Source organism: Eulemur rufifrons, chromosome 8 (assembly GCF_041146395.1).
Source record: "Eulemur rufifrons isolate Redbay chromosome 8, OSU_ERuf_1, whole genome shotgun sequence".
Taxonomy (NCBI): domain Eukaryota; kingdom Metazoa; phylum Chordata; class Mammalia; order Primates; family Lemuridae; genus Eulemur; species Eulemur rufifrons.
The window spans coordinates 79,768,798-79,796,638 of NC_090990.1; the positions used below are offsets into that span (position 1 = coordinate 79,768,798).

At 37.1% G+C, this 27,841-nt stretch overlaps 1 protein-coding gene across 1 annotated transcript; it reads left to right on the forward strand.

Moving 5' to 3' along the window:
* On the forward strand, positions 1-22,198 carry RTCA (RNA 3'-terminal phosphate cyclase). Its single transcript, XM_069478286.1, has 11 exons — positions 1-184; positions 294-394; positions 2,011-2,154; positions 4,832-4,955; positions 6,299-6,357; positions 7,997-8,138; positions 8,384-8,508; positions 9,476-9,534; positions 16,912-17,006; positions 18,245-18,349; positions 21,853-22,198. The coding sequence occupies exons 1-11, from the start codon at positions 140-142 to the stop codon at positions 21,952-21,954; spliced, it is 1,101 nt and encodes a 366-aa protein (XP_069334387.1). The 5' UTR covers positions 1-139; the 3' UTR covers positions 21,955-22,198.
* Positions 22,199-27,841: the final 5,643 nt, after the last annotated feature.

Consider the following 27,841-nt stretch of genomic DNA (forward strand, 5'->3'; position numbering starts at 1 on the left):
CTTCCGCCTTCCAGTGAGGCCTCGGCAGCCGCAGCCCTGGACCGAGGTTTCGGAGCTGCGGGGCGGAAGGCAGTGTGTCATCTTCCTCCAGTTCCGGCGAAGGCCTGGTCGCTGCGGGCCGGGCCCCAGGGCGCCCCCCATGGCCGGGCAGCGGGTGGAGGTCGATGGTGGGATCATGGAAGGGGTGAGTGCGGAGCCGGAGGCAAAGCGGCGGGGGTGCAACCCAGGCTAAGAAGGGAGCTTTGACGTCTAAAGTTCTTACATCTCTTCTCCCCGCATCCCCACCCTTGCAGGGCGGCCAAATCCTGAGGGTCTCTACGGCCCTGAGCTGTCTCCTGGGCCTCCCCTTGCGGGTGCAGAAGATCCGGGCCGGCCGCAGCACCCCAGGACTGAGGTAAAGCCTGGTGGGGATCTGGGCGCCGGGCCACTGGGCTGGGGGATGGCAGTGTGGGCTGCAGGATCCGGGCCAGGCCGCTGGACTAGGGGATGCGGCGTCTGAGCGCTGGAGCCGAGAAGGTCCCGGCGGGTGTGGGGGATCTGAGGACCAGGGCCGCGGGGGGCGGGGGTGGCGCTCGGACCTCCCTTCCCACACGCGGAATGCTCTACCTGGGCAGTGGCTTGGGTTGTGTGGTCTTGAAAGCCTCGAGGGGCGAGTTTAGAAACAGGCCTGCGTTTTCTCTATTTGGCTGAAGTTGTCTCTTTTGTTCAAGAGGTATCTTTTAAAATGTTTCCCCACCTCATCGGGCATTCCAAGATCCGGAGATTACATATAAGCAGCAAGATAGATGGGGCAGAAATGCTTGTGAGGCCAGAGGAAACCCCACTTTATAACCAGTGCATTATGTGCTACCGCACATTTTAGAATCATAGAACAGGAAAGGATCCCGAGATGTGTTATTCCAGCTTTCGTTCGTGCCTCCAGAAAGCTGTGAATATGGCCAGAATTATCTGTTGTGGACAGAGAGACACCTTGACGCTTGACCTTCTTGTTTCTTCTGTCTGGGAAGCTGGACATGCCACTAGTTAAGTTTCAGGTATATGCACCTGATAGAAAAAGACCAGATTGAAGCCAAACTGGTTCCTTTGTATGTATGTGTTCTGTATATATTCCATTTTAATAAATCAGTCTTTTATCCACCATCAGTTTTGAAATTATTAAAAGGCAATTAATTGATGTATGTCAGTGTTAATTCCCTTTATCATAGCAGTTATTTGCAGCAATCCAGTTCACCAATAGGGGAATCCAATTCCTTAAGGCTGTGGTATGTACTGTCTTAGTTTGCTAGGGCTGCCATAACAAAATATCACACACTGGGTGTTTTAAACAGCAGAAATTTATTTTCTCACAATTCTGGAGGCTTGAAGTCCCAAGATCAAGGTGCTGGCAGGGTTGGTTTCCTCTGAGGCCCATTAAGAGGAGAAGCCTGTTCCAGGCCTGTCTTCTTGCTTCTTCACATGGTGGTCCTTCACCGTGCTCCTGGTGTCCTGTATGTCCTAATCTCTTCTTAGAAGGACACCAGTCAGATTGTATTAGGACCCACGTTAATGGCCTTATTTTAACTTAATTCTCTTTGAAGGTCCTATTTCCAAATACAGTCATATTCTGAGATACTGAAGGTTAGGGTTTCAGCATATGAATTTGGGGGGAGGGGAACACAATTCAGCCCATACAGGTAGCATAGATTATTCAGCGAAGTGCAAGTGAGACTGGTAGCTCTTAGGTAGCTTTATTAGTTTTCTTCTTTTGCACACTTCTAATTTGCAGCAATACATCAGTGTATGCATTTATAGCCAAAATAATTGGTCTCAAAGGGACCCTTAAAATGATGCCTACTAGCAGCTAGTCTAGGTGCATAAAAACCCAAAAGGAAGCTGACGTTGAAGATGTGGAACTTACTATGGTTAGACCTTGCTGTTTTCTTGCCATTGTAGTTTTATAAATGTGTCGTAAAATGTGGGGATATAGGTAGTCTGAGTGCACACGTTTTGATGCAGTATTATGACCTGAAGGCCTCAACATTTATCTGGACTGGAAATGATTCGAGATTTGTGTGATGGGCAACTGGAGGGGGCAGAAATCGGCTCAACAGAAATAACCTTTACACCAGAGAAGATCAAAGGTGGAATCCACACGGCGGATACCAGGACAGCAGGGTATGTGTCACTTATATTTCATTTAAGTATGGGTTTTGGATTTAAATCCAGGTTTTACCACTTTCTGGGCAAGTTGCTTAACTTCTTTGAGCTTATTTCCCCACTTTTACAATGGGGAAACTTACCGTTTAAGGTTAGAGACAATGTATGTAAAGTTGTAGCTACCTAAGTGTTTGTTAATTGTAGCTATTATTGTATCTGGAATTTTCTCATGTGTGTAGTATGGTGTAGCATATTTGTTTCTTTGCTTTTTATTATTTAGAAGTTGGGCCTGGCACAGTGGCTCATGTACGTTGAGCACTTGTAATCCCAGCACTTTGGGAGGCCAAGGCAGGAGGATGGCTTGAGGCCAGAAGTTTAAGGTTACAGTAAGCTATGATCATACCACTGTACTCCAGCCTACGCAACAAAGCGAGACTCTGAGACCCTGTCTCTAAAAAAAAGAAGAGAAAAGAAAAAAAGAAATTGAGTATCTGAAACCAACTTCAGTTTTTATGTTCTGTAGTCTGTGTATTGTAGCAAATTGAGTTCTTGGCTTACAGCTAATTATAAACCATATTCTACTATTTATGGTCTAGATATTTTTGTTGTCTTTAAATAGATACTTATGCAACTCTAGAAATTTTTAGATACAATTCTGATTTTTTTCTCCCATTGGAAAATAGACATTTAACAATTAAATTGAGTTCTTATTTTCTAAGCATCCCTTCTTTATTGATAAAACAGGGAAAGCAATTAAGTTTTATATTGCTTTTCTAGCTATTTTGGATGATTGCTATTCTTAGCAGTTTTGTTTTACTACAATTTTTCCATTTGTTAGGAAATTTGATGAGCTAAGAAATATTACTGTAAACCTGATACCATTTTGTTTCAGAAGTGACTGCTTTAATGAATTATGATTTTTTAGTTTAAGAAAATGCTTAGTAGTAATTGAGACTTGAATTATGATTTAAATAGACCTCTATGAAAAGGGACCTGCTGCAAGGTCTAAGATGAGTTTTGCCAAGTGAGAAATTTCCTAAGGAAATTAAAGTTTTGAGCTTACTTTATAGTCAGCATATTATTTCAGGCATTTTCCTGTACAAAAAGAGGGAAAAAGTCATAGTTAACCAATTTTCTAAAAATGAGCTAAAGTTGAATCATAGAATTTTGAAAGTACAAGAAGAAACATGTATTCTAACCCTTTCTCCCCTTCATAAATGAGGAAATCAAGACTCCCTGGGATTAAGTGTTTTACCAAAGATCATACAGTTGGGGTCAGAACTAGAATTAGAATCTAGACCTTCTGGCTCCTACTCCACTAGAATATATGGAAAATAAGTTTAAAGTTAATAATCCAGCTCCATTCAGGAGATTAAAGCAAGCAGAATCCAAGCAAGAAAACATATCTTACTCACTTTTTATCACTCTTTCTTATTCATGTTTATACCTAATTGTGATTATAGTACCATGTATTTTCTCAGTCTATCTTTGTCTTTGCAATTCTTTATTCCTAAAATTAAGATTTTTCTATTTTAATCTCAGAATCTGATTTTAAAGGAGAGAAAAGAAACACTTTATATGTTGGATTACTCAGAGAATAAACAATGAGAAATCTAGTAGCTATAAACTTATGGTTTATAATAAGCTAAACATTTCCAAGTTTTTTTGATTTGCTCCTAGGCTCAACTCCTTGAGAACAGGGATTATATTGCATACATTTTTCTCTTACAATGCCAAACACATTACATAGTCAATAAATATTTATTGAATTAATGAAATTCATTATCCATGATAGTGTCTTTCTAGTTCAGTACATATACATCCTTGTGGTAAGCAAGTTAAGTAAAGGTCTGTCTTTTGGTAGGTAGAAGCTATATAGAATTCTATTTCAAACTACAGTCTACTTAGGAATATGATTGCTTTCCCTTAACTTTGGAGAAGAGAGATAACAGCTCATTTAGAAAAATATGACCAAATTTTCCTTTTATAAAATTCTTCCTGTTACATAACTGTTTCTCATGATTTCTCAGATTATTTGACTGTAAGGACCAAACAGAGGCAAGTAAAGCAAGGATTAATTTCCCTACAACTTTTCTATGTAAAATATTCAGTTATCAGTCTTTGTAAAATATTATTCTCAGTTTGAAGCTGCATCAAACTATGATGACACCTCTGTACTCTACCCAGGGCAACAGGGTGAGACCCTGTCTCAAGAAAAAAAAAAAAAAATTATTATATCATGAATTCCACAATAGTAGAACTATATCTTAACTTGATATCTGGAATAGGACTTTGTGCAAGGTAGCAAGTCAGCTATAATTAATTGAATATTTCTAGACCTTGACTGTTTTGAATTCATTTTCATAAACTGCTACTAGTTTTTTTATTTTTTGTAGCCATAAGATCTTGCTATGTTGCCCAGGTTGATCTTGAACTCCTAGCCTCAAGCATTCCTCGTCCCTTGACCTCCCAAAGTGCTGAGGTTACAGCCATGAACCACTACACCCGGCCTTCTGTCTTTGAGATTCAGGATTTTACCATTCAGATATTGAAGTGTTTTTTTAACTTTAAACTCAAGGGCATGTACCTGCCTTCTTAGTTGTCTATGCTTTAGTTAGTAGTGATGAGCAATAATATAGCTTTTTTGGGACTTTTAGAAGAAAATACAGCTAAGCCTGTTTTGCCTTCTCCTTAGGAGTGTGTGCCTCTTAATGCAGGTCTCAATGCCCTGTGTTCTCTTTGCTGCTTCTCCATCAGAACTTCGTTTGAAAGGTGGAACTAATGCTGAAATGGCACCACAGGTCGATTACACAGTAATGGTAAGGGCTTTCATTGTGGACAAACTGAGATCTCATATTCTTCTGAATCTCTATTCTCTATTTAAATGTATCCCAAGTGTTTTTGTGTACATTCCTGTTTATTTCTTCATGATGTTTACTTCTGTTGAAGGAGAGGATGAAGCATTATATTTAATTTTTTAATTCTATCTTAGAATAGTGTTCATAGTGAAATCTTTAAAACCTCAAGTGTTATAATATGTAAATTATATCAGTCATTATATAAGTTTTTTTAATAATTGCAGGAATTACGATTTGGAGGAAAACTCAAACATTTTTAAATGATAAAACTCAATAGTGGCATGCTTGTACAACTAGTGGGAGAGAATGGCATAATCTTTTTTCTCTAGGTTTATTGAGGTGTCATTATTTATAATTAAATTCACTCTTTTATTGATTGATTGATTGATTGAGATAAGGTCTTGTTCTGTCACCCAGGCTGGAGTGCAGTGGTGTGATCATAGCTCACTGCAATCTCAAACTCCTGGGCTCAAGAGATCCTCCTGCCTCAGCCTCCAAAGTAGCTAGGATTATAGGTGTGCATCACCATGCCTGGCTAATTAAATTCACCCTTTTAAATGTACAGTTCTGTGATTTTTTTCCAAATAGAAAGTTTTGTTTTTGTGGGTGTTTTTGTAGATGTGGAATCTATGTTGGCCAGGCTGGTCTCAAACTCCTGGCCTCAAGCAGTCCTCTTGCCTCAGCCTCCCAAAGTGCTGGGATTTTACAGGTGTGAGGCACCATGCCCAGCCCAGTTCTGTGATTTTTGACAAACATACCGTTGTGAATCAACCACCATAATCCAAATACAGAATAGTTCCATTACTCTAAACAAATTCCATCATACCCCTTTGTAATCAGTCCTGCCCCCCAACCCTTGGTAACTACTGTACTGTTTTCTGTCATAGTTTTGCTTTTTTTCAGAATGTCATATAAAGGTATAATACTGCATGTACCCTCTGAGTCTGTTTTTTTTTTGCTTACCATAATACATTTGAGATTCATCCATGTTGCTTATATCAGCAATTAAAACTTGTAAGTGTTTTATTATATGGGTGTACCAATCTCTATCCATTCATCTGTTGAAGAATATTTGGATTTCCATTTTTCAAATGAAAAACTGATAAGAATCTAAATTTAAAAGTTTAACGTTGAGTTAATCAGGGACATGCAAGTGTATCTAACAAAAAAAGCCTACATAGTCTTCTATCACTATTTACCTGTAATACCTAATTACTAGCTCAGCAGAGCACTTTTGTTTAATAAATATACTTGTTGAATTGGTGAATACTGGTGGTTAACATAACATTAAACTGATTTTTCAGGTTTTCAAGCCAATTGTTGAAAAATTTGGTTTCCAGTTTAATTGTGACATTAAAATGAGGTGAGTTTCTTATTTTCTTAGCCCTTTTGATTCATTACTTGTACTAAAAATAGTGGAAAAGATAAACCTTAGAGAACTGTCATTCTGGAACCCACTTAATATATTACAATTCTTGTGGGAAATAAATGTACTTTATGGCTTAAAAACAATAAACGGGCATAGGGACATAACAGTTATATGTAATATTCATTTGTTTCTTGGGAAAATATTTTCCAGGGAATTTTCACATTGAGTCACCTTCATATTAAATGTTATTCCATGCCCCAGCACAGATTAAATGCTCACTCTGCATAGACAACTGGACTAAGGCACTGTGGCGTCATAAATGGGATTCTCTTCCACAATGCAATCAAAATTATTTTCCTAAGAAACACATTGTTACATTCAGGTTATTTCTCTTTAAGGCTCCCCTTTTGCTACACAGTAACAAAGCCAGATTTCTTGGCATGGCATTTAAATGTTTGCTTGCAGACTTACTCTAACTTACCTTTTTATCTTCATCATCTCTTCCCTTCTTTCAACATACCATATATTCTAACTACATAATTGCTTGCTATTCCTTAAACATATTTTGTGCCTTTGGACTTTGTCTTTATTCATGTTATTTTTTCCTTGCTCTCTAAAAAATTAGAAATCCTATGTTTTTTCCCCAAAATGAAACTTGTAATTTCTTGTGCATACCTCAATTGGAATTCATGTTTGCACTTATGTTGTAGTCTTCCTTACAGCCTGGCTTGTATTCTAGTATAGTGTATGGAGCCATATCCCCACTACATGGTGAACAGCACCTTGAGGATAGGATTGCTGTTGTTCTTAGTATCTGCTGTAGAATAAATGACACTAAATAATTGAGTTAAAATTTTATAGTGTTTAGCTACTTAAATATTCATATATTTATTTGAGCACCTCCCATGTGCCAGACATTGTTTTAGGCACAGGAAAGTAGCAGGAACAAAATAGGTAGGTCTAACTTATATTCTATAATAGCACTATCAAATAGAACTTTCTGCACTGAGGGAAATAGTCCCTGTCTGTGCTGTCCCAATATTGTAGTTACTAGCCAAATGTGACTGTTGAGCACTTGAAATGAGGTAGTGCAACCTGGGAGCTGACTTTTATTTTATTTTATTTATATATATATGTAGAGAGAGAGAGAGAGAGACAGACACAGAGACAGGGTCTCATTCTGTTGCCCAAGCTGGAGTAGTGACATGATCATAGCTCACTGCAGCCTCAAACTCCTGGGCTCCAAGTGATTGTCCTACCTCAGCCTTCTGAGTAGCTAGGATCACAGGCACATGGCACCATGCCTGGCTAATTTTTAAATTTTTTGTAAAGACGGGGTCTCGCAATGTTGCCCTGGCTGGCCTCAAGTGATCCTCCTGCCTCATCCTTCCAAACTCCTGGGATTACAGGCATGAACCACCATGCCGGGCCTAGATTTTTTAATTTTCTTTAATTTTAATAGTTGTACTTAACTTGAGGCTACCAATATTGTACAGCACAGACCTAAAATATTATTTAGACCTTTCCATGAATTACATGTTTGGATATCATTCACATGTTATTTTATTGTAATAGTGAGCTTCATTTTTGTCATGCAATCAGTTTATGTGGGTATTTGTTATACTTTTCATAGGGGATACTACCCAAAAGGGGGTGGTGAAGTGATTGTCCGAATGTCACCAGTTAAACAATTGAACCCAATAAATTTAACTGACCGTGGCTCTGTGACTAAGATATATGGAAGAGCTTTTGTTGCTGGTGTTCTGCCATTTAAAGTAAGTTGTCTAGATATTCATAGAAATATATGTATATCTTGATAAGTATTATGTCATTTAAATTTTGAAATTATGAAAAAACTGATTTTTAAATATTTTTAGTAAAATTTTTCTTAAAAATTAGTGCTCTACTCTTAAAAATCAAGTTATTAAATACTACGTTTTTATGTGTCTTTGAAGGCTTGAAAACAATTTCCAAATAATCAGTAATTACTTTGTTCTATTTTTCTGTCTTGCCAAAATAGGTAGCAAAAGATATGGCAGCAGCAGCTGTTAGATGCATCAGAAAGGAGATCAGGGATTTGTATGTTAACATCCAGCCTGTTCAGGAACCTAAAGACCAAGCATATGGCAATGGAAATGGAATAATGTGAGATAATATACTTTTTCCTAGACATTGGTTGAGAGCCCTGAAATAATTATCCCATTTAATTTAAAGATTTATAGTTCTTTTGCTTAAATTTATAGTTTTAAGAAATTTAGATTTATATTTTTAAAGGTTTTCCTACCTAAAACAATAGTATGGTGAATTAAGATGATTATTTTGCATTTTTTCTACAGATGGTTTGTCTTTTATTACATTGTAAGATCCCTTTTGTTTATATAGTGAACTTAAATGTCTAAGCTAATCAGAGGTTAGACTTTGAAGCTGATCCTACAAGAAATATTTACAGTTGTTTAAATTACTTAAAGTGTGAATCAATTCACAAATATTAAATATGGCAAAGATCTCTTTAATATTGGTATAGAACTATTACTTTAATCTGATTAGAAGTTAGAGATTTAAGTGTTTAAAAAATTCTTTAATTGATGTTTTTGAAGTATAAAAGTATCATTTATGGATATTTAAATTTCAAATCCTCTTATTCAGAATTTCTATTAAAGGATTTAACAGGTTTGCTCTACTTATGATAATACTATCTGAAAGCTATAGAACAATACCAAAAGTGCCTGCATAAGAACCTTTTTACTTTAGACGATCCTAAAATACTTTATAGCCTGTATGCCTGTAAAATGGTGCCACTTAGTGCGGATGATATGGTAACTTCCAGGGGCAGTGGGGTTAAGGGGATGGGGCAGGAGGGCATTTCTTACCTTTGGATTAGAATCTGGTGTGACTTCTCCTAGTCAAATGCTGAAGGATACTAATGGCCTGATTAAGGCTAATGGAAAATGTTAATCATGCTGCTTTCCCTATATGAAGAATTTCACTTTTGCAATATGCTGGCCAGATTTAGTTCTGCCTATTTAACAGTCTCTGTTTTCCTGTGTTTTGTTTGTATGTAATTTTAGAACATGTATAGCATAGGTAGTAATAACTTTTTTTTCTTGTATAGAATTATTGCTGAGACATCCACTGGCTGTTTGTTTGCTGGATCATCGCTTGGTAAACGAGGTATAGATAAATGAAGGGGGCCCATGGTTCCCAATGCTATTGTAAAATTCATTAATTTAGTCTATCAGGATTGGAATGTTACACACTAATGAATGACAAGTTTAAAAAGATGTGGTTAACTGATTCTGTTTTAGAGTCAATTAAACTTTCAGTCTTTTTCCCACCTTTATACTTTGAAAAATTTCAAACCTATAGAAAAGTCGAATGACTAGTTCAACTCGTCATCCATACATGCTTCTTCTAGATTCACCCATTGTAAACATTTAGTTACATGTATATGTTTCTGAACCATTTCAATGTAAGTTGCAGGTGCCATATCTGACCCCTGAATACTGCAGCATGTAGGTGCAAAGAACAATACCTACATAATCATAATACCAATTTTACACCTGAAGAATTTGTCTGTATTATATTAAGATGCTCCAGACATATTCATACATAATGAGTTTCCAAAATATTCTTTAGAGCAATGTGGGTTTTTTTTTTTTTTTTTTTTTTGGAGTACACACATAATTTGTCAAGTCTGTTTAGGCTCTCTTTTTTTTTTTTTTTTTTTTTTTTTTTGAGACAGAGTCTCACTCTGTTGCCCAGGCTAGAGTGAGTGCCGTGGCGTCAGCCTAGCTCACAGCAACCTCAAACTCCTGAGCTCAAGCGATCCTCCTGTCTCAGCCTCCCGAGTAGCTGGGACTACAGGCATGCACCACCATGCCCGGCTAATTTTTTCTATATATATTTTTAGCTGTCCATATAATTTCTTTCTATTTTTAGTAGAGATGGGGTCTCGCTCTTGCTCAGGCTGGTCTCGAACTCCTGAGCTCAAACGATCCGCCCACCTCGGCCTCCCAGAGTGCTAGGATTACAGGCGTGAGCCACCGTGCCCGGCCTAGGCTCTCTTTTAATGCATAGTATTCCCTTTATTTTTTTCCTTTAATGATATTGACATTTTTAAAAGTCCAGGCCATTTTCCCACAGAATTTCCCACAACTTGAATTTGTCTGATTATCTCATGATTAGATATATTCAGATTAAACATTTTAGTGTACATTCCACTCCATCACAGCAAGGGGCACATAATGTCAGTTTGTCCTTTATTGGTGAGACTGAGTGTTATCACTTGGTTAAGGAGGTGTCCTACAGATCTGTCTGCCAGTAAAAGGTTCCTTTTCCCTTTATAATGAATATGTAATCTGGGATAATACTTTGAGACCATCTGGTTATCCTCCCATACAGCTTTCATCTAGTGGTTTTAATGTTGGTTGGTTCTTCCTTGCATCAGTTATTACATTGTTGATTTTAAAATATTGAATATCTTTGTGAAAGGAAAATTTGTTTAAGATTTGGCATATTAGAGAGAGGAGATACATATATTCATCTGTTCATTAATACATAAAGTTAATTTTTGTCAGCCAGGCAACTTTTAGGTGAACTTCTAGCTGTTTATATGGTAGTTGATTGCTTTATTCTTTGAAGCATCTTTAAAAATACTTACCCTGGTTATGCTGTTTAATCACATTATTAATACTTAATACAAAAATACTATTAATACAAAAAATTTTAGGTAGTCTTAGTCTGCTCAGTTGGTAGATCTAGATACTATTAGTGATTGAGTATCTAATCTGTTCAACATAATGGAATAAGTAAAATCATCTCCAGTTGACCTCACATAAATGAATTCTGTCTAAAACTGTACTATTTAAAGTGTGATTGGCACATGAGCAGCATATCTGCATTGTCTGGTACTTTGTTAGAAATACAAATTTGGGGCCGGGCGCGGTGGCTCACGCCTGTAATCCTAGCACTCTGGGAGGCCGAGGTGGGCGGATCGTTTGAGCTCAGGAGTTCGAGACCAGCCTGAGCAAGAGCGAGACCCCATCTCTACTAAAAATAGAAAGAAATTATATGGACAGCTAAAAATATGTATAGAAAAAAAAAATTAGCCGGGCATGGTGGTGCATGCCTGTAGTCCCAGCTACTCGGGAGGCTGAGACAGGAGGATCGCTTGAGCTCAGGAGTTTGAGGTTGCTGTGAGCTAGGCTGACGCCACGGCACTCACTCTAGCCTGGGCAACAGAGTGAGACTCTGTCTCAAAAAAAAAAAAAAAAAAAAAAAAGAAATACAAATTTGGGGGTCTACCCCAAACCTATTGAATTAGAATCTCTGGGAGTGGGGCCCAGGAATCTGTGTTTTAACAAGTTCTCCCAGTACTTTTAATGTATACTGAAGTTGAGAAGTAGTGATCTAATATATATATTTGGGCCGGGTGTGGTGGCTCACGCCTGTAATCCTAGCACTCTGGGAAGCTGAGGCAGGTGTGGGGATTGCTTGAGTTCAGGAGTTTGAGACCAGCCTGAGCAAGAGCGAGACCCTATCTCTAAAACAAAAAATAAATAAGTAAAAATATGTATTTGGTATATACTAATTATGTATTAGCTGCAGTGAAAAATCAGTGTGGATACTGAGCTACAGCATGCAGCATCTATAATAGTCTTGGGAAGCAAAGATAATACAAAGAGACTAGGAGTAGATGTGTTACAAATAGTAAGTACTTAGCAGCCATTGGGGAAAATGTGAGTTCAGTTTGTTTATACTATCCTAGGGTACCACAATGTGCCACGATGGGTACCTAGTCCGGGGTACCAGGGATTCAGAGTGAGAGCTACTTTTCCTACCTCCTAGCTTAGTCTGGCAGAGGAGACAGACTAATGCTATGATAGTGGTATCCCCAGGTGTAGGAACATAGGTGAAGAAAAGTGAATCCTTCTTTGGAGACTGATTGACCCCGAGTCTGGCTTCTGCCGTTCAGTGGTCCTCCAGTAGGTTCTGTGGATAAATAGAAATTGGCTGGATAGAAAAGTGAGATCTAGGGAGAAAGGACATAGGAAAGTGTTGACATAAAAATGTATTCTTCTGTGTTTGGGCAACTGCAAGCATATATGAATACAGGGTCTGGGTTGGGGAATGAAGAGAGATGAGAATAGAGAGGTTGACAGAGGCCAGAGTCCGAAAGGCTATAAGCTATATAAAAGAGTTTAGGTTTCATTCTGAAAATGGAAAAATTTTAAGGAGGGATGTGATACAAGATTTTTGGAAAAGTAATTCTGATAGCCATGTAGAGAATTAGAAGAAAGCTATTCTGGAGGCAGGAAGATAAGAGTCTATTGTATTCAGATCAGAGTGGTGAGGGCCCGCACTAAGGAATGCTGGGTTAGAGAGGTGGGTACTGATATAAGGGTATTTACAGAGGTGAATAGACAATTTAGTGTGGTCAGTCGGATATGGGAGGTGAGGAAGGCAAATAAAGAATGACCTTCTAGGCCGGGCGCGGTGGCTCACACCTGTAATCCTAGCACTCTGGGAGGCCGAGGTGGGCGGATCGTTTGAGCTCAGGAGTTCGAGACCAGCCTGAGCAAGAGTGAGACCCCATCTCTACTAAAAATAGAAAGAAATTATATGGACAGCTAAAAATATATATAGAAAAAATTAGCCGGGCATGGTGGTGCATGCCTGTAGTCCCAACTACTCGGGAGGCTGAGACAGGAGGATCCCTTGAGCTCAGGAGTTTGAGGTTGCTGTGAGCTGACGCCACGGCACTCACTCTAGCCTGGGCAACAAAGTGAGACTCTGTCCCAAAAAAAAAAAAAAAGAATGACCTTCTAGGTATCTAGCTTAGGTAGCTGGGTACAGTTACAACTTGTGAATATAGGAGGTAGGGTTAGTTTGCTAAGGTAGATGATAATTTTAGATACATTGCACTGAGATTGTAAAGGTGCCATTGCTCTATCAGCAATACAGGGCATTTGTTTGCCAGGCCTGAAAAAATTTTTTTGATATTCTATCAACATTTTCTTCTCACTTTGTCATATAAAACAACTTAGACTTTAAAGTTGTCTTTGGACAACACACTTGCAGAGTGCAGAGTACTTATTTTTAGACTTACTGTGGTAGGGAGAATAGAGAGGTGAGAGCAGCAGGTATCCTCCCTTGTTCTCTGTCAGGCACGTCAGTTGAATGAGATGTCATTAGTGAATGTGAAGGTGACTTGAGGTCTTCTCTCTTATTCTAGTTTGTGTATATTAAGGATTCCAGAAAGAATGTCATGGCCTCCATTATGCAGATCCTCTTGCATTTCTGATTTAAATTAACTAGAAAATAATAAGACCTTGAATCCTAACGTCTAAGAATTATCACCAAAAGCCACATTGGCTGGTTTTCAATGCCACTGTATATGGTAGAGGCAGAAATTTGTAACTCTTCATGCTTTTGTCATTGTCTTAGTTACTAAAACTATTTTCATCTTAGTTTCCTTATCTGTTAAGTGAGAGTATTAGCCTAGAGAATCTCTAAAATCCCTAGCTATAACATTCTTTACTCGTATATTAAAAAAAAAAAAAAAATAGGTAAAGTTTTGTTTTGTCTGAGAGAATCTTGATGTTTTATTTATTTATTTTGATTTTAAGAGACAGTATCTTGCTTTGTCACCAGGCTGGAGTACAGTGGCGGAAGATCATGACTCACTGCAACCTTGAACTCCTGGGCTTAAGCTATCCTCCCATCTCAGTCTCCCATAGCTGGGGCTATAGGCATGTGCCACCACACCCGGTTTGCTGTTTTAGATTGAGGCAGTGTATCATAATAGACGGCACTAAACTGAGAGCAAGAAAACTTAAATTTTAGTCCTATGTTTACCATTACCCTGTGTAGTGACTCTGGGCTTTCCTTATCTGAAAAATGAAATTGGACGATGATCTACGTATTGAGGATCACTTCCAACTTTAGGTGATATAGTATTATGGACAGAATGTATTTTGTCTTTCATTATTGAATATCTGTAAATTTTTAAGTTCTGTCTTTCAGTTAGTTATGTTCTTTACTATGGGAACAAAATCTGCTAAAATGAATTATGCCTCTGGTTAATCCGTATTTCCTTTGGATGGAAATTGCCTCACTTAATGTAAGCACCTCATTCAGTGTATATAGTAATTCATGGCATCTCTCTGATGTCCTAAAATAAGTCTTTGAGACCTTTTCTTAAAGAAACATCTGATACATTAGAAGATTATTTGTCAATTACAAAAGCATTAAGATTTCAGAAAAAATTGGGATTTTTGCCCTTTTTGGGGGGGCATAATACTAATAAGCAAAATTCTCATATTTTCTTCATTCTTTTCTGTTGCCACAGACTGCTCGTAAAGGCTGGTACTCATGTAGCTCCATTGATACTGTTGTTCACTATTAAGGGGACTGAGTAGGAAGGAACGTGAATGGTTTTGCCATGTGGCAGAAAACTTTAGTGTTTCTGCTGCTCTCTGGTAATACAAAGCCAGAAGTTCGTTCTTTCTCCTTCATATCCTCCATCCTACTTTTAGCTGTTTTTCAAAGACTCACTTAAGTCCTTCATGCTCCATGAAACCTTCTCAAATTATTGTAGAACTTACAATCTTTTCTGAACTCATTTTACGTATACAGTTTATACTATAGAGCTTAGCACTTAATTATCCTCAAATTCTCTAATATATGAGTGTTTTTTTAATGTCTCCTTAGCAAAGCAACTGGTTTCTGTTACGTAACATGATATATACGTAGTGGGTGATCAATACTACTAGGTTGAGCATCCCTAATCTGAAACGTGAAATTCTCCAAAATCTGAAACATTTTGAGCATCAACATGATGTCACAAGTGCAAAATTCCACAAAAAGTACTTAACGTAAACTTTGTTTTATACACAAAATATTTAAAATATTGTATAAAATTACCTTCAGCCTATGAATATAAGATATATATGAAGGATAAATGAATTTCATGGTTAGATTTGGGTCCCATCTGTAAGGTGTTTCATTATGTATATGCAAATATTCCAAAATCCAAAAACCTCTGAATTCTGAAACACTTCTGATCCCAAACATTTCAGATAGGGGATACTCAACCTGTATTATTATTAATAGCTTTTTATGTACTGGTCTTGTTAATGGATGCTTTATAAATATTATTTCTAATTTCTATAACACTTTTGCAATGTAGTTATCATCTCCATCTTCATCTCCAAGAGGAAATGGCAGAGGCTAAGGAGCTTACCCAGGAAGTCAGGATGTATACCACATATTCCAAACCATTCATTCAGTCATGTAAATACTTGATCAGTTGATGATGATATAAAGAGAGTATATTTATTATATTGTTATAACTGCTATAAGGAAAAATAGAGTTAAAATTCTGAAACTTCCACTTTTCAGAAAATTTTATCAAGAGAGAGATATATATAATCAAATAAATTTGCAAATATAAAATAGAAACAAAATTAACCACATTCTCATTTTTTAAAGACATTTTCATCAGGTATAGTGGCTTGTGCCTGTAATCCTAGCACTTTGTGAAGCTGAGGCAGGAGGATTGCTTGAGGTCAGGAGTTCGAGACCAGCAAGAGCTGGTCTTGCAAGAGCAAGACCCTGTCTCTACAAAAATAGAAAAATTAGCTGAGCATGGCGGTGCGCACCTGTCTTGCTACGAGAGCAAGACTTGCAAGAGCAAGACCCTGTCTCTACAAAAAATAGAAAAATTAGCTGAGCGTGGCGGTGCGCACCTGTAGCCCCAGCTACTCGGGAGGCTGAGGCAGGAGGATTGCTTGAGTCCAGGAGTTTAAGGTTGCAGTGAGCTATGATGATGCCACTTCACTCTAGCTAGGCAACAGAGCGAGACCCTGCCTCAAACAAAAAAAAAAAAGACATTTTTATTTGTAGCCAAGGATTTTTTAGTGTAGAATAAATACTTTAAAAGAATACTATGACATTTCGCTGCTTCTGACAGACTTAATTTTGTATTCAATGTTGTACCAAAGATTTGGGGTATGTGTGTAGAGGCAGGAAGTAGGGCAAGGCAGTAAGTATTCTTACTTATATTCAAAATAAGATATACCTGTTCAAATCTTAAAGGAAATAAAACTCTAAAATGTTTGATCTGAGAATGTTATATTGTGCTTCTTTAGATAAAACTTAATTTCTTGACTTTTAAAAAATTCTTAAATTCTGATAGAATTGCCTGCAGATTAATTGTAATGTATATGTATAAATCACAAGTTGTAAATTTTGAAATTGAGGTATAGCATTAGAGGGTTATAAACTGGCTTTATAATTAATACATTTTAAACAGGGCCAAAGCAGCTTATGTTTTCCTACACTAGTGCATTTAAAGATACAAAGTATTTGCATATGCCAAGCTCTCAAAAGATTAAATAACTAGAGATCTTATTCTAAAAGGTATATTAGGTGGGTTCAGAGGCCTAAAAAATGTATACTGTTGCTAACTGGGACGTAGCAATTAAAACTTTTGCCTTTTAGTAATTAGTTTTTTGGTTTTTTTTTTTACATTGTGCTTGTCTTAAGGTGTAAATGCAGACAAGGTTGGAATTGACGCTGCTGAAATGCTATTAGCAAATCTTAGACATGGTGGTACTGTGGATGAATATCTGCAAGATCAGGTAATGACGCTTTTAGGATAAAAATCTTCTAGACTATTAGATTTGAATGTATGATAATTAGATTGAATATAAATTTTAATCATTGATTTTTAGACACTAATTAGCAAGTCCTACTTCAGTCATTTTTCAAATTCTGGAATTTATAATCTTTAAATTTCAGTCCTTATCTTAGGTGTTCAGCATTTGATCGCTCCTTCCTTCTTGAAATACTTTCTTCATTTGGTTTCTGAAATATTATTATCTTCCTGCCTCACTGGCCATACTTTCTAGTCTCCTTAGCGAGTTTATTGTTCTCATTTTCATCTTCTCAACTTTTAAATGTTGATGAGCCCCCTAGGCTCAGGCTTATGCCTCTTTTCTTTATCTATTGCCACTCCCTCAGTTATTTTGTCCAGTCTCATGGCGTAAGTACAATTTGTATGCTGACAACTCCCAAATTTCTATCTCTAGCCAAGGCCTTTCTCCTTAACTCCTCACTCATTTTTTCTCCTCTGCCTATCAACTTCTCCACATAGATGTGTTGTAGACCTCTCAAACTTAGCAGATTCACTCATAGTGAAAAATGCTGTTGTATATTTCCAAATAAGATCTTTTTATAGTCTACTGTCTTTATAGATTTTCCTTTCTACCATACTTTTCTCTCCTTAATCGCAGGTCAGCACAGTCTCTACATTTAGAAATGTATTCCTCAAGATTTCTTGCCCAGTTTCTTCCAACAGATTCTGTTATTTCTAATCTCTTCCTTTTTGCTCAGGTCTCCTTTTTATACTCCCAGTAATTCTATATTAGTTTATTTATTCACCTGTTAAAATGTAATTTTAGAGAATGGAATACTTGTCATATTAAATATACTAGCTTGCAGAGATAGTTGGTCTAATTATATATTTTTTATACATATATGTATATATAAAAATATATATAAAGTATATATAGCACTTTATATATATAACATAAATTTGTATATAATAACTTTTCACTCCATATTTTATTTGTAAATATTAATTTTAAAAATTCTATGTTGAGAACTGTAACTAAGCATTTGTGGACCATACCACAGACTTGCTGTAACACAGATTTTCTATCATCTCCTAAGGACTTCTGGAAAACTAAAAAATAGAAATTCTTTTTTAGCTATTAATATTTTGAGTTCTAGTATTTTCATCATGGGTAGCAGTGGTATTATGACTTCAAATATTAGTAAATGTGTGAGATTTTCTTTCTTGTACTTTTTTAAATAGCTGATTATTTTCATGGCATTAGCCAATGGAGTTTCCAGAATAAAAACAGGACCAGTTACACTCCATACGCAAACAGCTATACATTTTGCTGAACAACTAGCAAAGGTGAGTATTCCATTAGAAAGAGTAATTGATTTTTATTGTGGCAAATTTTGGGTTAACTTTTAATGAGCAGAAAAATTAATAGTAATCATAATTGTTACCACTTACTGAATACTTCCTGTGTGACAGACACAGCTAATTGAACAATTTATCTGAACCACCTTACCGCTATATAACCGTTGTGGGTGGCTATTTATTATTATTACCATTTTACATATGAGTAAAGTGAGGCAGAGAGATTAATTTAATTGTTAAAGGTCACATAGTTTTTTAGTGGCAGAGCTGGGCTTTTAGGAAACCCAGGAAAGCATACTTCAAAGCCCATGTTATAACCCATGTGCCTTAAGAGAGTAGGTAAAGATGTTACGTTATTAACTATGTTATCCAATCACAAAGGATTCATAGTTGGCTATAAACTTAAATATTTATGTAAAATTTTAAATATTTTTTCTACACCAAATACTATTCCGTGCCATGGAAGTGCTATGCAATAACTCTCCCAGGTAGCACCTTATACCGCTTAAAAGCCTTTAAATCTCTAATCTGAAGGTGTCACAGTAAAGAAATGTAAACACTTAGGAAAACAAAAATGTAATTACCTGATGAAGTCATCTATGTCCATGGAACGGGCCCGTTTGTCACTAAAACCTGTGCTGGTTAGGATTTGCTGTATTTTATCTGCTATGCTGAAATCTTCTGGTATTACCTATCAATATAAGATTCAGAATAAAAAAACAACATATCTTTAATGAAAAAAAAAAAAATTTTAAATATTTTATTTTCTTCTATTGGTAGAATAGAATATTTGCTGAAATTCTGATATTCACCAGTCCTCTGAAAATGAGAAGAGTAAATTTACAATGTTTCATGAAAAAGGTTGTATCAGTATATAAGCTCATATTCATACCTTTTCTACAGGAGTCTTAATTTTTAGAAAATGACCAATATGTATATTTTATCATGAAACTAATCTAATTTCTTTTTTTTTTTTTTTTTTTTTTTTTTTTTTGAGACAGAGTCTCACTCTGTTGCCCAGGCTAGAGTGAGTGCCGTGGTGTCAGCCTAGCTCACAGCAACCTCAAACTCCTGGGCTCCAGCAATCCTCCTGCCTCAGCCTCCCGAGTAGCTGGGACTACAGGCATGCACCACCATGCCCGGCTAATTTTTTCTATATATATTTTTAGCTGTCCATATAATTTCTTTCTATTTTTAGTAGAGATGGGGTCTCGCTCTTGCTCAGGCTGGTCTTGAACTCCTGAGCTCAAACGATCCGCCCACCTCGGCCTCCCAGAGTGCTAGGATTACAGGCGTGAGCCACCGCGCCCGGCCTAATCTAATTTCTTATAGAAAATTTAGAAAATAGAGGGGAAAACCTGCCTATAATTCCCCTTTCCAGTAAAACCACTGTTGACATTTAGTTATTTTCCCCTCTCCCAAATTATTTCTCTTTGCATTTCTTACAGTTAGTGCATGCAGCTTTATTTCTTGCCTTTTTCAATAAGATGTATCATATTTCCATTTTGCTATATTCTTTATAATGTAATTTTATAAAGTAATTAAAAAAATTATGACTCAAAATTTTTTGAGGGAAGGTGTTGATCTTAAGCATTTATTTGAGCATTACAGAAGTGTACCAAACACAAAACCACTGTTGCTCTTACTACTATTTGTATGATTCTTAATAATATATACTATTTTTTTTTTATCAGGAAGCATAGATAGGTTTTGGCTAAATTGTAGGAAAAGACTGATGGAAATTGAAGGCAAATTATATTTGATGTCATGTCAAGAAAGTTTATTCTTTTTACGCTGTAGTTGTAACTGCTACTTGTCTATCACCCTTTGTAGATTGATGTCCTTGACAGCAGGGATTGAGTTGTTTTATTTTGTTTTGTTTTTTAGAGACAGGGTCTTGCTTTGTTGCCCACATTGGAGTGCAGTGGCGTGTGCAGCCTTGAACTCCGGGGCTCAAGCAATCCTCCTGCCTCAGCCTCACAAAGTGCTGGGATTATAGACATGAGCAACTGCACCTGACAGGGATCAAGTTTTATTCATTATAGTTTTCACTTTTTACTTTAAATAAAAAGTACTTTAGATACTTTAGATAAAAAGTATTTTAGATATAGTAAACGTGTTATTTGCAGCATGTACATAATGGAAAGTGCTGTGAACTGGAAAGTATAGCTCTCTTCTCTTGTTCAGCTTTGTGTGTTTTAACTGGGTGACTGGGGGCAAGTTTCTTCACCTTCCTATACCTCAATGCAGATAGTTGTTAGTTATCTGTAAATTCAGAGACTTTAAGTCTCCTTCCAACTCTAAATATTTGTACTTAGGTTTATATATAGGCTAAAAATGCCTTCCATAACTGCTACTTGTGCTTTGTATTTACATATGCTTGTAATTTGGAAAATACACATACACACATATTTATAACTACATAAATAATGTAGTTATCTAGCTCACAATTCAATGTTTATTCATTCAGCAATAATTTCAAATGTCCACTGTGTGTCAGTACACTGCCACATAATACTGAACTGAAAGAATTTGTGAATATACTACTGTTCATTAAGGCCCCAGAGGGATGGTTTTCAAATTGTATTTCAAAGAATCTTAAGATTTTAGGCATAGTTAAAATCCCTTTTCCACAAACTCAAGTCAACCTACTCAGTTGATTTGAGTGGGGTTTTTTTTTTTTTGAGACTAAGTCTTGCTGTGTTATCCAGACTGGTCTTAAACTCCTGGGCCCAAGTGATCCTCCTATCTCAGCCTCCCAAGTAGCTGTGATAACAGGTGTGTGCAACTGGGCCTGGCTAGTTGTTTTGATTTCAATTCAGTTTTGTTAAAATGAATCACATTTGCTTTAAAAATAATTATGTTTCCAAAATACAGTGATAGAGATCAAATATTTCTAAGCCAAATTTAATTAATAAGTGAAAAATACAATATTAAACCCAATAAAGATAAAGGAAGATGTTAATCACCACCACCACTACCACCCCTCCTCCCCACCTACCTTCTCTGAACTAGATCTTTTGAATTATATATTTAGGGAATTAAATTAGCAAGAAAAGCTTAGGGAAATTAAAGGATAATTTGATATTTGACAGGATAAAAGTACAAATGTTTTAGCTCCATGTTTTAGAAAAATTTTAGGGAGTGGGGTGTGGAGGTGCATTATAATGAGCAGTTGAGATTTCAAAATTAATATTTGCCTAGACTACACTCCTGGGGGTTCTGGGTCTGTGGGTATAGAGGCATATATATTCTGACAAAACTCCGTAGGTTTATATACTTCTGAACAAGAACCATGGTTCCAAAACAAAATATTTTATGTCTAGGCTATTTAATTTCTCAGGAATCATTTCATCTTTGTGTCTCTGTAGGTTTTCCAATAAAATGAGCTTGACATTAACTCCCTGCCAACTTAAGCTGGAATTATAGGCTCTTTCCTCTATCCTGCTTCATAGTGCTTACATACTAAGTAAATACTCTTCTGATTTCAGGCAAAATTTACTGTGAAGAAATCAGAAGATGAAGAAGATGCCTCTAAAGACACTTATATTATTGAATGCCAAGGAATTGGGATGACAAATCCAAATCTATAGGGCATTTGCCTCTTAAATGATACCTCAATGATGTATTATACTAATTCATTTCATAAATACTGTAAAATGATGAATAGAAAGTAACCTATTAAAAGACCTGACTTAAATTTGGAGATGAAGTTCAATGTTGTAGATTTGCTGAGAATGCTTCATCAAATTAATCTCACTTTGAATATCTTCTGAGATATGGACAATGAAATATGAGAGTTGGTGGATATGTATGATAGCTGACTTCAGTATTAAAGTATTGAAATAAAATATCTTTATACCTGAAGTAAATGTGTTTCTTTTTTATGTAATAAAGTCAGGATATAAATTTGATCTGTAATTTGTGTGTAATTCTGATCTCTTTGCTGAAATCTCATCTAAAGTATAATGAGACAACATTATGCAAGTGTACTTGCTGTGTCAACAGTAACATTTAATAGGTATTGTCTCATTCTAATTATATGTCCCTTCTACCTAGTGGGCACTTGGTAAATATTTATTGAATTTAAATCTGTTGAGTCTGTTTTGGAAGCCAGACATTTAGAGTTGCAAAATTTTAATCTTAATAAGAGTTGACCAAATTCAGCCCCAGATGTTTTTGTTTAGCTTGTGGTGTTAAATTAATTGAGTGCCTGTAGAATGGAATGTGCTTTCATCTTTATTATCTTATACCCAGCCTGCTTCCACATTTAGGTTACTTCCTGATCCCTGTAGGCAGTTGAGGTTGTGACTCAAATGAAACCAGTTTGGGATATCAGCTCAGTATGTAGTACTATAACATAGTGAGGAATTCGTTAAAATCTGGGTCTGTCTTGGATCTTATCTGGTGATGATTAAAACATAGTCCGAGGTGTAGATCCAGAGCATGGTAAATAATACATTCATAAAGTCCTAAATTAATCTGTATAGAATGGTATAATGAAAAAAAGTTGCTCCATGTACATAATTATTCTTGTCGGTGATTTCTGTGACCTTGGACAGTTAGATTCAATTTGCTTTAAAGATGTTGACAGTATTGCTTGCTATTTACATTTTCACAAAGTGGAGAAGTTTTATAAGTTCATTTCTATAACAATTGAGATATGAGATATCTCTCTTTTAGAGTGAAACTACTTTCAGTGTAATTGTTAGAGGGGTTGTGATAAATTTGGGGGTCTTCAGACTGAAATGATTTTTGCTGTTTCTGTGATGGGGTGTGCCAGCAGTGTTAAAGAGGTAGGCTGAAGTGTGGAAAATGGGAATCTGGGAGTGACAGATTGAAGTTCAGCAGTGTACACGGTGAGTTTATGATTAATTTTAGCTTGGGTGTGTTCACTATTACTGAGTCTCAGTTAAGGTAAAACAAAGGGACTAAAGCAAAGAAATTTTTGGTAAGTCCTACAAGTGACTTGAATTTTTATTTTCCCCAAACAAAATTCTATTTCTATTCTATATCTAAAATTCTGTTTCAGTATGTTTGTTTTAGACTACCAAATAGAAGTAATTCTGTTGATTTGACACTCTGTACAACAGTCTTTAAGACTATTCTTTAAACCAATGGCCTTCAAACAGGGGTATGCACACCACTTGAGTTTTACGAAGCCTTTCTGTGAGTTTCAGATTTGCAGATGGTAGTTTTTAAAGAATTGGTTTCCAGATTTCTCTAATATGTACTTCCTCCTAAAATTGAGTTGCCTGAGGTCAAGGTAGGGCTTTTCAGGTTCTCCTTTTTAGCTCCTCTTTCATAATTGCCATTCTTCCTCTTTCCAGAAGAGTTTATTTTTTACTCATCCTAATCTCGCTATGGTGCATTTTCCCAGAGTATAAGAAAATCTCCAGGGCATCAAATAAAGGGACAATTTGAAATATTAGTGTCTGAAAAGCCCACTCAAACTAAGATATGAACCTGCATCTTATTTGTATGTTTTTTGTGATTTTAAATGAGGAGAAAGCTTCATTGTTTACTTTCAACAGATCAACATTAAATCTCTAAATAATACTCTTTCTGATTATTAGAAGAAAGATTTTTATTATTTTTTTGAGACGGAATCTTGTTCTGTCACACCAGCTAGAGTGCAGTGGCATCATCATAACTCACTGCAACCTCAAATTCCTGGGCTCAAGGGATCTTCTCTCAGCCTCCCAGGTGGCTGGGACTACAGGTGCGTGCTACCACACCCAGCAAATTTTTTCTATTTTTAGTAAATATGGGGTCTCGCTCTTGCTCAGGCTGGTCTTGAACTCCTGAGCTCAAGTGATCCTTCCGCCTCAGCCTCTCAGAGTGCTGAGGCAGGAGAATTGCTTGAGCCCAGAAGTTTGACGGTGCAGTGAGCTATGATGACACCCCTGCACTCTAGTCCGGGTGACAGAGAGAGACACTGTCTTAGAAAAAGAAAAAAAAGAGCATCCATCTCATTGAGATATATTTCCAATAAAATTTTATATTTTAATATTTCAAATTATACATATAACATTATACATATAACATTATAATGTTAATTGCAATTAATCAAGAAATGTTTAAATTTTTGAGTCTTAAGTTCACTGAAAATTTTTTTATTCTTTAGAGATAGGATCTTACTCTGTCACCTAGGCTGGAGTGCAGTGGCATGTTTATAGCTCACTGCAGCCTTGAAATTCTGAGCTTCAAGTGATCCTCCTGCCTCAGCCTCCTGAGTAGCTGGGACTATAGGCACGTGCCACCACACCTGGCTAGTTTTTTTTAATTTTTTGTATGTTGCCCAGTCTGGTCTCAAACTCCTAGCCTCAAGTGATCCTCCAACCTTGGCCTCCCAAAGGGTTGGGATTACAGGCATGAGCCACTGTGCCCAGCTTATAAAAAATTTCTACGTCAACTTGAAAATGTATAAGGATAATAGTGTTTTAAAATTATTTTTAGGAAGTTTGTGAGCATAATGTTTGATGACATTTAATTTAATGCATTATGACTAGAAAAGTAAAGTTGTTAATTCAATATCCTGCTTTTCTATGTTTAGCACAGTGTTGTTCAATGGAACCTCTACAATGATGGAAAGGTGCTATATCCTCACTGTCCAATCAGGAACCCACTTGACGTATGTGGCTACTGAATGTTGAAAATGGCTCATGTAACTGACAAAAGGAATTTGAGTTTTATTTAATTTGAATTAATTTAAATAGCCACATGTGGCTAGTGGCTACTACATTGGACAGTGCAGGTCTAGACATTATTGTGGACTTTGTGTTGATATTTTTTTTTTTTTTTTAGTAGAGATGCGGTCTTGCTCTTGCTGAGGTTAGTCTCGAACTCCTGAGCTCAAGTGATCCTCCCGCCTCGAGCTCCCACAGTGCTAGAATTACAGGTGTGAACCACCACGCCCAGCCTTGATACTATTTTTGAATTTCATATCATCCTGTCTTATAATAGGTACTGAGAAGAAGTATTTCAGGAAAATCATTTGGAGTAGATGTTTGGGGTTCAGGCATTTCCGTAATGATGAGGCTTATGCCCCACTCCCCAGGAGAAAGCAGGGTTGCAGTGAACATTTCCAATTGCTCTTTTTGCATACTTGTTCTTCAAAGGAGGGAGAAGAGTGGTTAATCTGATTGGTAAGAGCCTGACTTCCATCGGGGAACAGCTCCCTTTCCCCCCTGCAACTGCTGCACTACCTGCGGCAAAAGAGCTAAGAAGGGCCTGGACTCTGTCCTGTCCTCCACCCATATACTCCTTTGTGAACAGACACCATTGTACAATAGAATTTTTTAGACCTCTGATCCTTTAGGCAGCTGACAGGGCAAGTTTGCTTAGAGTCTGCTTTGAAAATCCTCCTTCCCCACTAGCAGGGGCTAAGCCTAAATTTAAGGAGAGATAATAGGTGACTCTTCTTTGACCTCAGGTCCCAACTCTCTTGCTCCCTAATCCAGCTTTACCAGAGAGCCTCTATTTTGGAAGTTATTGGGCCTACAGATTAATTCCCTGTATCTGTTCTTTATTGATTAGAACCTAGAAGGGAGGGGGTATTTTACTGCTAATATAGAATGTAAGTGTCTTTTTAGGGGGAATAATTGTGAAAACATTGTTTTGGTGATCATTAAAATAATCAGACTCTTTTTTGTATCGTGGTGGTGGTGGTGGTAGTCGTGATAGTGATAATAATGGTTGGTGGTTTCTTTTGGTTTGTTCTTTCCTTCCCACCAGAAAATTAGTGTAACGTTTGGTTTTTGTCTGGGTTTCAGTGTGCTTTGCTTCAGTAGCTCTGAAATAGAGTTGATTAATAGATGTGCATGTGTGTTTCTTCAGCGATTCCTCTGGGCACGTGAGCATTTCCTAAGGAGAGTGGATGCTGGGGAGGAAACACGTAGGGGCTCCTTACTGCAAAGGTAAAAGGAAAAATCCAAGTGAAGCCAGATTATAATGAACACTAAGAGCAGTAGTGAGGGGAAAAGAGTAATATGTGGTTGTAGAAGTTAATGGGCTGGAGCTGAGCAGATATCCCATCACCTGGTGGGGATTTTCAGATGACTGGTTTTTCTTCTCTTTCAGCAGTAGCGGCACCTCTTCCTTTCCTGGCCCTAGCAAATATCTTCTGTGGTCATAGTTAGACAGCAGTGTGGTACCCTTCATTTAATACAGTTGCTCCTTGACTTATAATGGGATTACTTTCTGATAAACCCCTTGTAAATTGAAAACATTGCATGTCAAAAATGCATTTAATAACTGAACCTACTGAACATCATAGCTTAGCCTAACGTACCTTAAACATGCTCTGAACACTTATATTACCATACATTTGGGCCAAATCATCTAACACAAAGCCTATTTTATAATAAAATGTTGAATAGCTTATGTAATTTATTGAATACTTTACTGAAAGTAAAAAACAGAATGGTTGTGTCAATTGTTTACCCTTGTGATTGCATGGATGACTGGGAGCTACAGCTCATTGCTGCTGCCCGGCATCATAAGAGTGTATTGTACTGCATATCAACAGCCCAGGAAAGATCAAAATTCAAAGTACAGTTTCTACTGGTTGCATATTGCCTCTGCAGCATCATAAAGTGAGAAATCCTAAGTCAGACCATTGTAAGTTGGGGACCATCTGTATATCCAAAGGTCAAGCACTATATAGCAGCTACGTAGGATGTCCCTGACCAGCATGTAAAGCTGCAGTGACTTGAAGCCATTGTTAGCCAAATACATGCAAAGCACATACACTGCCCTGTAAGAGTTTAGAGAAATTGGAGTCTTGCAAGTGGAACCACTGAGGCAACCATTTCCAGTATATAAATGGATCCATCCTACCAGATCGTTCATGGGGCTTCTTTGAGTTTTCTGCTATGTGTTTCATTGGTCCCCAAAGCCAATCATAAGCAAATACTGATTTTTTTCCCCACTTCAATAAGCTGATCTAATAATACTGATTTTGAAATTTCACCTGGTTATTATACCCTTATATAAGTCAGGGTTCAGTCAAGGAAATGGAAACTACTCTTGACGTTGCAAACAAAGGTGATCTTATACAGGAAATGAGTTATGTAGTTGTTGGAAGGCTGAAAGACTAAAGAGCTGACAGTGAGATAACCAGAGATTAATAAGGGCAAGAAGCAGTTAACACTCTTAGAGCTGGGGAGATGAAAGGTAACTGTGGTGTTATCAGAACCTAGCAGTTTGAAGGAGGAGCTCTCTGCAACTGATGATCAGCTCTCTCAGGAGGGGATAGATTTTAGCTGGTGGTTGGACCTCAAGAGCATTGCAGCTGGCACTTGGACTGCTAAGGCGGGTGCAACCTGGCAGGTGCTTGCATGATTCAGGTGACATGGCCCAGCAAGTGAGGGACCACAGGGGGGCTAATATTCCTCTGCCAAGGGGACACGGCAAGGGCATGTGGCAGGGCCGGTGATAGTGCTGACAGAAGCTTGGAGCCGTAGTGCTGCTGCTGCT